This window comes from Callithrix jacchus, chromosome 18 (genome assembly GCF_049354715.1).
Source record: "Callithrix jacchus isolate 240 chromosome 18, calJac240_pri, whole genome shotgun sequence".
NCBI lineage: Eukaryota > Metazoa > Chordata > Mammalia > Primates > Cebidae > Callithrix > Callithrix jacchus.
Genome location: NC_133519.1, coordinates 49,774,474 through 49,785,439, shown reverse-complemented (window position 1 = coordinate 49,785,439; position 10,966 = coordinate 49,774,474). Strand labels below are relative to the sequence as shown.

The 10,966-nt window shown below is 36.2% G+C and overlaps 1 protein-coding gene across 2 annotated transcripts; it reads right to left on the bottom strand.

Moving 5' to 3' along the window:
* Positions 1 to 5,984: 5,984 nt before the first annotated feature.
* On the bottom strand, positions 5,985 to 10,250 carry RGS1 (regulator of G protein signaling 1). Of its 2 annotated transcripts, none has more exons than XM_035279377.3 (5): positions 9,967 to 10,250; positions 9,653 to 9,733; positions 9,185 to 9,246; positions 7,619 to 7,782; positions 5,985 to 6,873 (listed from the first exon to the last, which is right to left on the bottom strand). In XM_035279377.3, the coding sequence occupies exons 1-5, from the start codon at positions 9,999 to 10,001 to the stop codon at positions 6,688 to 6,690; spliced, it is 528 nt and encodes a 175-aa protein (XP_035135268.1). In that variant the 5' UTR covers positions 10,002 to 10,250; the 3' UTR covers positions 5,985 to 6,687. The 2 variants fall into 2 exon arrangements, with proteins under 2 accessions (XP_035135268.1, XP_002760497.1); XM_002760451.7 differs by having other exon boundaries at positions 10,094 to 10,250.
* Positions 10,251 to 10,966: the final 716 nt, after the last annotated feature.

Below are 10,966 nucleotides of genomic sequence, written 5' to 3'. Positions count from 1 at the left end.
ATGCTGATATGCACAATATCTCCCACTATGGGGAAGAAGAGGCACCAGCCCCATTCGACTTTTTCCCAGGGACCTGAAGAGAGCCCCTAGGCAGGTCATGTATCAGTCAGTCTTACTTGTCTCTCCTTTATACCTCTTTTATAATGCTTACAGTCTATTTTACTACATTTCATTTGCACCCTTCTTTCCAAGAGCATAGTGCATTTATTTTTACCTTATTATTTATCATTTAAATGGCTCTAGCACCTAGCGAGGCTTGCGGCACATAGCAAGTGTCATTATTGGTGAATATATTAATTTATTGATTAATGATTAGACTCTTTTCTAGACTACTTTAGTACTTCCTATAGACAGTATAAATTGTAACCAATCTAGTCAAAATTATGCCAAATAAACATTTTTGGAAGAATCTTATTTAGAAGAGCACTAGGCTAGGAGTACAATCTGTTTTTATAGCTAATTCATGCTGAGGGTTACAAGGCAGAGGATAAAAGATGAAACTGGAGCAAAATGTGTTGATCTTACTGACTTAAACCAAGCCTACTGATTTTTCACTTTCTAGGTTTGACTAGACTAGCAGTGTATAGTTTAGGGGGATGGGAGAATATCTGAAATTTACATCAGTCCAGTTGTTTTTCTCGATGCAAAAATAAAGGATAAGAAATCACCTCCACTCATTTTGAGGAGTTAAGGCAAGGATGATTGAACTGAAAAAATCTGCCAAAAGAGTGACTGGCTCCATTAAGTCCTCAGTGCTATTTTTGTCTCTGTTGTCAAGAAGTGAACACTGCAATCATTCCACCAGTCACATAGACCCACCTCCCGCAGGAGGAGACAGAATTCCTGCCCCGCTGTTGATTTTATCACACACCTCCACACTGTCTAGTGCTGTGGATACCCATGATGGCTTTTGTTTGTGTTTGACAGCTTTTTTTCCCCCCATCTCTTGGCCTAAATCCTAGATTCTGGTTTTGTTTCCTGTCTGTAAATGGTGCTTTGACGTTAGAGCTATGACTTGCTGCAATTCTTCTGAGTCTCTTTCTTGATTCTTGTTTTTGTTCTCAGCCTGGATGGTATCTTGAAGCCTCTGCTTTTGTCCAAGATAAAAGTGAGCTTTGAGAGAAAACGTGTGGAATGTTTCACATACATGGCGATTGGAATAAACTATTATCTACTGAAAATACTGCATAATTTATTTTGCTTGTGGAAACTCTTGAAGGTGTATACTTTAATATTCCTCCAGTGCTACCATATTCTATTTCCAAATTGTTCAATGAGCATTTGTAATGGAAGGACGTCTTCGACAGTATGTTAGAGCAAAGGACATTGCTGTGATCTTGGGAGCTCAGCCCAGTCGCCTCAGATATATCCTATATTGCTATCCTATATTAATTATTCATTGAAGCAAATTGCTCTCAAGTATTGCCTATTCTCCTTCTCCTTCCCATTGCCTCGATTGCTGCTCTATTTCAGGCTTGGATTCTTGTTTGCTGGGCTACAATACCAGCCTCATATTTGGCTTTCCTTCCTCAATTATGTCTTCTTTTGCAAGAATCTAGAATTACCCTTTTTAAAACACAAAGAAATCATCTTCCTTCCATGAACAATCATGAAGTAACGGAGAGTCTTTGGAAAGATACAAACTTAGGTTCCAATCGTAGATGTGCCATCCACTAGTTATATGTTGTTAGATTTTATATTCCACTTGTTTCTGCATTGGATCAGTAAAATGAGCCTAACAATAGTTATCTCGAAGAAGTTTAATGTGAATTAAACAGGGAACACATGTATCCAGCACAGTGCCTGTCCCATAGTAGACATTCAGAAACAATTATGACTTTATACTTTCGTTTAAAATGTCAGTGGTTACCTATCATGTAAAAGATAAAAATTCACACTCTTTGGAGTAGACTTTATCTTCTCTCTGAATCTGCCCCAAACTACCTTTTTAGCTTTACCTCTTATACTTTCTCTTTCCCTATATATTCCAGTCAAACTAAATACATCACTATTGCTGAACACAGTATTTTTTTCCCTTAATTTCCTGACTTTTTCCAGCCTATTCCCTGCATCTTGAAAGTTCTCACTCCTTTCTCCCTGATTGGTTTATATTTGTTCTTCAAGATCCACCCTAAGGTCCCTTCTCTGTAAAAAAAAAAAAAAAGGACAAAATAATCCAGCTAATATTATAACAATTAAAAGTAAAAGTGAAAGTTAAACATAGAACAAAAACAAATCCAGTACTTTTCCTGGATGAACAAAGCCAATGTCTATTATAATGTATTATTTGAATAACATTTTTGCTAAGGAAATCTTCCAGGAAGTCTTATAGTTTTTATTTGAGAAGTGCAGAGGGCTGGTTTTTCCCTCTTTTGAGTGACATACAGAGTGTTCATTTGAAATGCTCCCTAAAATATTTGAATTTATCATACTCAGCTAGGTGGCGCCAAGACATCTGACCATGCTTCAGAGTTTGAAGAGGGAGCAAAGAGGATGTACGCATTAAATTCTAAAACATAACAAACATAACCAACAAAGTTTTCTAAATTAAAACAATTTGCTTACAACACACTGTTTCTTTTTATTCAAATAAATCAACTCCCTAATCCCTCAAGCTTGATTCCTTTCTCAGTCATCGAGTGTATTACTTAGATCTTCCCTAAATGGGGGCAATATTCCAAATTAAGGCATGGTTCCCATAGGTTTCTAAATCTGGTTCTATTGGACTTAGATTGACATTCCCAGCCTAATCTATCATTATGGAAGTTATGGATGTTTTATAGTAAATTTATATAGCCAACTCTAAATTATAGCAAAATTCTTTTTTGGCTTAAAAGTTCAATTTGAGAAGGTAAAATATTAAAAGTATGATACTTTAGTCATTCAAATGATCAAATGAGATATATTAAATGCTTCACCAATGCTTTTTCCTTTTTCTTTTCTGTTCTCTTCTTCTTTCTCTCCCTTCCTCCTGTCCTCCCTTCTTCTCTCTCTCCCTCTTCCCATCTCCCTTTTCCTTTCCCTTCCCCTCACCTCTTTCTGTCTTTTACTTTTTGTCCTGTTTTCAGATTCAAATTACAGGAGTGACTGAGGACTACATACCAAGTCAAATATTGACTGTAGAGAAATATCCATAGAAGGTTCTGTATTTTGTCTCTGTTTTTTGTAGGAAGGTTCATTTAGGTTAGGCATATAGTAAGATACCAAATTTTGCTATTAGGATGATACAGTTTTAGCTTCAAGATGTTGTTCTCAACAAAAAGGGTAGAATTATTTCTGTGACTGGTAATTTTTGTTCTATAGATGTTTTTATACTGGCCTTGAAAAAATTCTATACCTATATAAAAATAATTTATATTGATGGCATTTTAAACTACCTTTTACTATGTTTCTCCCTCACAAATTTTATAAATTCTTATTTCCAACAATAAACTTTCAAAGATTCCTACTGGTATGATACAGCCCATGTTTGCACACAGAAACAAGGAAACTTGAACTTTATTAGATGTAGGCTAAATGGGTAAATATGCAATTTTTATGAGGCATCATTATCCACATTTTCATCTCCATAGATTCATAGCTTTCCAGAAAAAGGATATTGAGAAGTACTTCAGAATCAGCTTGAGAAAAGTAAATTGTAAAAAACGTTTCTGGTTTTTAGCCATGCATGTTGTTTACTGCCTTTGCTTTATTGTCACGACAGAACATAGCTAGTGAACCGAAAATCAGATTGTTCAGTTGGATCAAATTTTTAAAAAGTAGATATCACTATCTCCAATTAATTCTGTGAATGATCTAATGAAACAATCACATCATAACAAAAAATGACAGTAGGCTGGGCATGGAGGCTCATGCCTGTAATCCCAGCACTTTGAAAGGCCAAGGCAGGTGTATTACTTGAGGTCAGAAGTTTGAGACCAGCCTGGGTGACATGGTGAAACCCTGTCTCTACTAAAAATACAAAAAAAAAAAAAAAAAAAAGCTCAGGGAGGTGGTGTGTGCCTGTAGTCCCAGCTACTTGGGAGACTGAGGCAGGAGAATCACTTGAACCTGGAAGGTGAAGGTCGCAGTGAGCCATGATCACACTATTGCACTCCAGCCTCGGCAAGCCTGTCTTAAAACAAAACAAAACAGAAAACAAACAAAACCTTGGAGAATTGCTCTAACGTAGAAAACTGGAAGGGATTAGGAAAGGGCATTTTAGATAGAGAGTAGAGCATAATCAAAGGCTGGAGATAGTGAAGAATTGTACAAGATAAGGTCAGTAATCCAGTGTGACTCAAGGTAGGAAGGATACCCAGAGATGAGCAATGAGAGTTATCCCATGAAGGTTACATGGGGAGGGTTTTGAAGCCCAGAGGGAGACATTTGTACTTCCTCTTCTATGTCATGGGATATGACGTGTCCAAATCTGTGTCAGAAGATGTTGTTTGTGGCTGTTCAGAGTATAGATTAAAGAAAAGAGACTGGAAAGACAAAGAACATGTCATGTGAATTGGCAAACCATGGAAGCCTGTACTAGGACAGGGATAATTAAAAACAGCAGTGATGTGCCAACCACAGACACTGATTATAGAAGAATGATTGACAGAATTTGGTGATGGAATGAGTTAGGAGAGAGAGAAAATGGCTGCTGCTGATTATCATTATTATTATTATTATCATCACTGGATTCCCAAGTTTCTGTTACAAGGTGACCTGATAAAGTATGGAATAAAGCATAAAGTGGGCCGGGCGCAGTGGCTCAAGCCTGTAATCCCAGCACTTTGGGAGGCCGAGGTGGGTGGATCACGAGGTCAAGAGATCAAGACCATCCTGGTCAACATGGTGAAACCCCGTCTCTACTAAAAATACAAAAAATTAGCTGGGCATGGTGGCATGTGCCTGTAATCCCAGCTACTCAGGAGGCTGAGGCAGGAGAATTGCCTGAACCCAGGAGGCGGAGGTTGCGGTGAGCCGAGATCGCGCCATTGCACTCCAGCCTGGGTAACGAGCGAAACTCTGTCTCAAAAAATAAATAAATAAATAAATAAAGCATAAAGTGGAACCAATTTAAACTCTGTCCCATGAAAACTCAAGAATAATTCTGTTTATACCTGATCTGTATATTGCCCCTTATACAGATTCATTGCTGTGTGCCTGATGACTGGGCTAGTTCATAGGGAGGTTATCCATACATTAGCCATATTTCGTTATGATGTGTGAGTGACTGATTATCAAATAAGATATAAAGCACAGGTGTGCAGGGAGAGAGAGCCGTAGAGGCTATCCAGGCTCTCTGTACGTGAGCCCTTCTGTAGAGTCTTGTTTTTCTACTTAGGTGACACTTAGAACCATTGTAGACTTCAGTGATTTAGGAAATGCCTTCTGGTCAGTGGGTGGCAGTGTTGCACAGAAGAGTAGGTTGTCATTGGAAGACTTGTGAGCAATCCCTGGCACTGTGACTGTGCCTTAATTCCCAGGTTCACAACCGTGGATTATAAAATCATCTTCAGAATTACCTGCAGCTTTCTTTTAAATATAGATTCCCATATCCTACCCTTTGGAGATTTGATTCAGTCATTCTCATTTTTCTCTTGCTTATACCCCAAAATAGGGGTATATTTATGTGGTTTTTTAACATTCTAGATAATTTTGAGAGTTACCCAAAGTTAGGAACTAGTAACTTAATCTTTCTGAGTCTCAGCTTTCACAGGATTGCTATGAATGTTAAATGAGAAAATACGTCTAGATTTTATGAACTTTAACTCACAATAAAGTATATGTTGCTAATTAGATTACTTCTTGAAATAACTTTTCTAGCCCTTTTTAAAAGACTTCAGTTTCTCATTGAACATGAGTCCATATGCTTGTTTGATTTTGTGCCTTGTGATAGCAGAGAGAAAAAGTATATTTTATGTATTAGTTCTGTCCAAACTCATACATAAAATATAGTATTCACTAGATAATAGTTTTAGATATTAAAGAGATGGTAGACAGAAGAGTCTTGTTTGAATTATTTATTTTTAAAATCTTAGGAATAAATGCAAGTTTTTAAAAGTAGCAAGGACATATAAACATAAATTGCTTCTATATATTTTAATTAAAAAAATCCACATTTATTATTAACACTAATAATTTAACTTACAAATATATTCTGACTCCCTGGTTTTAAGAGCAATAGGTTAAGTTAAATACACAGTTCATCTCTTCCAAAGTCAAAAACAATAAAACAAACAAAATAACAGCTACAAGCAATAGTAGCAATGGCGATTTTGAAACATATACTTTAAGTTAATGGGACTTCCATAGCTCAATACAAACGATATAATATGCAGCGTAGATGTCAGTTGACCTCGACTCTTAGCAGTGTGTTGTAATCCGTTTCATAGCCTTTGTCCACAGCTTCTGTGTAACCAGAGTTACCTCGCCTTCCCAGTTCTCAGGGGCTTTCTAACACAGCTCCACTGTTTTCTATGACAGTACCACAGGGTCTTCTTCCTTCTACGGTCTCTCAGTTTTTGTCTTGCTTATGTTTCTTCAACTCTGCGCCTGGACAACTTTCATGTTAATACATTCTGAGTCATTTGTTCTCCCTTGGCCTGTCAAGACACCCAAAAAAGGCCAAGTTGTTCACCCAGGGAGCCATACTGGCACATTCCTTTTGCACTTGGTTCTACCTTTTAGTTCCCTTCAGCCAGGGACCAGTCACTTTAGACTATTAGCCTGAAGGTCATTTAGAAGATTTTTGTAAATATCTGATTTGAGGAACCTGGGATAAGAGTCCTTTTCCATAAGAGTATATATGACTTTTTGCGCTTCATCAAAACATGTGGGAGTTGGTGCTTTAATCTTCTTAGCTGTAGATTCTCGAGTGCGGAAGTCAATATTGATCTAAAAAGAAATCCTTGTTAGTTAATATATACTTCTTATTTATTGCAAATTTTATGATGATGTTACGGTGTTTTTTGAAGGACCTCAGAAAGTGATTTTAAGGCTTCATTTAAATCAATTCAAATATCTCTTAAATGCCTTTCCAGAATCAGCTTTCTAGTAGATGTGAAAGAGATAAGAAATATTACAAAAATGACTTTGTTTCAAGTTTGCTCACAGTGTAGTTGGGAGATGCAGAAGAAGCAGACATGAAAAATTTATCCACATAAGATGATTCATATATCACAAAGGGTGATATGGGCATTTAAGATTTACAGGAGGAGAAGGCTCTTTTTGCTGCTATTTTCTGCTTGGACCAAGAATATTTATCTGATACTACTGTTAATTGGAAATACTTTTGTTGCTGCAATTGTATACGTTATGCTAATCTTTATTTTCTTATCCAAAATGAGAGCCCTCATTAAGGACTTCCTGACACAGAGTTCTTATCAGTTATGACACCCTTACCCTTTTCCTCACCCTCATCATGGCAGCTGGCTTTGTAAAATCAGCCTCTTCATTCTACTGTGCTGAAATCTTCACCAATATAGAAAACTAGATTCTCATTGCCCTGAACTATGTTTACATCCTAAGTAATGTAACTTATATACCCCAAAAGGATTTTACCTTATTGTATATATTAAATGTTATTTCTGCATTTGGGGATTTTTACAGAGAAACCAATGATGGTAAGCTTAATACTCACCTGTTTAGCAGCATCTGAATGCACAAATGCTTTATATATCTTTTCTGCTTTGCAGTGCAAAAGATCAGACTCTGTTTTCTTATAGTCTTCACAAGCCAGCCAGAACTCAATATTTTCCTCACTGAATTCAGACTTTAGGAAACTTCCAAAGACATCTTGACCAGCTAAAAAGAAAGTGGGTGGGGGACAGGGCGGGTGGGGAGATAATTAAATTGAATGAACCGACAGATGAATAATTTGAGGAAGAAATGTGTAAGAAAAATACAGTTGCTTCCTATTCATACAAAGTAGGAGATGGCTACTGCTGAAATAGCTGTGCCATAATTTGTAGAGACCTGAAGGCATTTGAAATTCCTTCATTCATAGAAGAGGAATCTGGGGCCAGACAAACTGGTCCACAGTCACATTGCTGCTTAATAGTGGCTACTGAACTATGCTTTGCTTTTATCTGCTATTTGAATTGAAATTCTGTTCCACTGAATATAAAACCATCTTTTATATGTGCCAAATCTTAGCCAGAGTAGAGAGTATACTAGGGAAGCAAACACTGACAAAAGGCTTTAACTTCACATTAATAATTAGTAAATATAATTTCCCCACCTAATTCATAGTGGCCAGAAAATGTTAGGCCTATATTTGATCTGCAGGCCTGATGTACTGATTATGTCTGCTAGGATTTACTGAGACTTTTGTATTGCACTATTTATGGTCCATATGTATGCCAGCTCTTCATTTAGCTGAATTATAAACTGAGTCAGTGGAGCTAGAGTGAACAACTTGATTCCCAAGTGAGGCTCCTTAGGGTGTCTGTGGGGAGAAAATAATAATCTCACCCTTTAGAGATAGAGACCATGCTGCTCATCTACACCTCTGAAAAAGGTCCTAATCTCAGTAGAATTTTAATGCCCAAGGCAAGGGGAAAGCAAGCTGATTTCATTCTTTACCTTCTCTCATCAGAAAATCTCCACAAGACTATTTGTGCTTAAAAATCCTTCTATCATATTTATGTTATAACAACTATCACGTTATAGTAATCCAATTATTTATGTTATGTATTTCAACCACCTTCAGGGCAGTAAGAGACTGTCTTTGATTTTGAATACTTGGTACCTCTACAGTGTCCTCTATATAAGGCTGAGATGAATGATGAATGTATGAAAGAAAAGATAATTAATTGAATGAATGAATCATTCTTGTTACATACAAGTGTACAAAAATACATTCTTTAGGCAGATTTCAAAATGGCAATGTACATGTTAAAATATTGGGCTTAGTTTTAAAAGCTTTATATATCAGAATCCCAGCACAATGTTTAATTTTATCTCTATGATGATCTTTGAAAACACCTAATTGTCTTAGCAAATTTGTCTAAAAGAATTTGGCAGAGTTGAGTGCTAAGTCAGCATTATTAAGAGGCATACTATGCTGAAGTTATCAGTAACCATAGACAAACTAGAATACAACTTTTTGCATACTGTCCTATGCAAAATACTATATTTAGTGAAGCCATTCAAATTTTTTTAGAGTATTGAGCTGAACCCAGAAACATTCAGTAGTTAGACTTACTTTGGTTGGCAAGAAGTTTTTCCAGAGATTGAGACCATTGCATTACTTCAGCAGCAGAAAGTCTACAGGGAACAAAATTTACATACATTAGCAGAATTTTTAAACGTAATCCCAAATGAAATAAAAATGACTGTTACATCTTGGTAACTTCACAAACTAAAACTATAGTTCTAATAAATACAGTAAAATTTATTCACAAAAAGCAAAACTTCCCTTACAGTTACTATAGTTATGAAAAAAACTGCCAATAAAGTGTGAAAAAATTCCAAATAGATAAAATCCAATATGTTTGCACACACATTTTATTCAATTTACATTGGTACTGATATAGTCTAAATTTATTTGACATGTTTCTTAAAAGAAATGAAGTCTGCTGTGCACAGTATTTACCCCTTGCTGGGACATAGAGGCAGTGCATAGGTTCCTGTTGTAAATGATCATGATAGTTCATTGTATTCATGTACTTACATGTCCTTGGACTTGGAAGATTTCATTCCAGATTCCAGATGTGGGATCACAGATCTCAGGTATGCTTTCATATCCATTCCACTACAAAAGACATAAAAGTGAATATTCATGTTTCTTCAGAATTCATTTTATTTGTCAGAAGACATAGAATAAATTTCTATAAGGGATAAGGCAATACTAAAAGTTATTGATACAACATTTTGCTATATTCAAATAGAGCTCATTTTTATGAGTCATTGTCAAGAAAAACTACCAAATTTAATGCCGTATCAAGTTTATTTTTTTGTTACAATGGAGTATTACTTATTACTCACAACAGGCAGTTAATTCCTCTGATCAGGACCAACATAAATGCTCACATTCTCTTCCATTCATTCTCAATCCTTCTGCCGTTAAAGATAACCTGTTAGAACTCACAAGTGAGACTCTGAACAAACTTACAAAGTCTTTGGCCTCCTTTTTTGTACTTTGTCGTCTAGAAGTGAATGAGTGGTTCCTTTCGATTCCTTTGGGTTAGCGGAGAAGAACATTCCTGGCATTTTGTCTAACTTTGGAGTGGAGATGGCTGCTGCTCGCATGGTGCTCTTAGCAAATATGCGCTAGTCAACGTCTCTGCTGCTTTATATAGTAAATGCAGACAGGCACTTGCTGTTCAAGGGAGTCTGTTTATCAAGTGATATTACCACAGACACTGGAAGTTCCCCCTTTCTTGGTGTGCTGTGACGTGTATCTTGAAAAAAAAAAAGCATACAGTGATGTCTTGTGGTTGAAACTTAACCAAACGAGAACAGGTCACTTGATTAGAAAGAAAGAAAATTAAACACACAGAAGTACACACACATGTGTCACATGTCTAAAGCATTAACAGCATCAGTCTTTGGTTCTGGAGGATATTTGTTTCTTTTAAAAGTTGCATGTTTCAGTAAACCATTTCATTTGGTGTATTAATTTATCACATAGAAACTCACATAGAAATTCATCACATAGAGTTGTATCTTACTCAATGCTTTGGATAGTCCTTGACTATAAAATTCATCTGGTCAAAATATTTTAAGAGTTCTTTTTTTTTTCTTCTCAGGAAGCAGTGCAAAGTAAACAAATAATTTTTGTTTAATTATTTTTGCACATATCTGAAAGGAAGGAGCGTTATGAGAGACTATTTTCACGTTTTCCCACTCGGCTTCTCATCCCTTATTTCCATGGCAGGAAATTTCCATGTTAGTATTTTCCAAGGTGTATGCTAGATATCCTACTGGTGATACATAAGATGATTTTAAAGGGTACATGGCTTTTAATATTATCTTATTTATTAAG

Coding starts and splice junctions, on each gene's coding strand:
- RGS1 (XM_002760451.7), bottom strand. CDS start 10,230: ATGCGAGCAGCAGCCATCTCCACTCCAAAGTTAGACAAAATGCCAGGA. Junction 9,734..10,093: donor AAAAGGAGGCCAAAGACTTT/GTAAGTTTGTTC, acceptor TGTCTTTTGTAG/TGGAATGGATATGAAAGCAT. Junction 9,247..9,652: donor TCTTCCAAGTCCAAGGACAT/GTAAGTACATGA, acceptor TGTTCCCTGTAG/ACTTTCTGCTGCTGAAGTAA.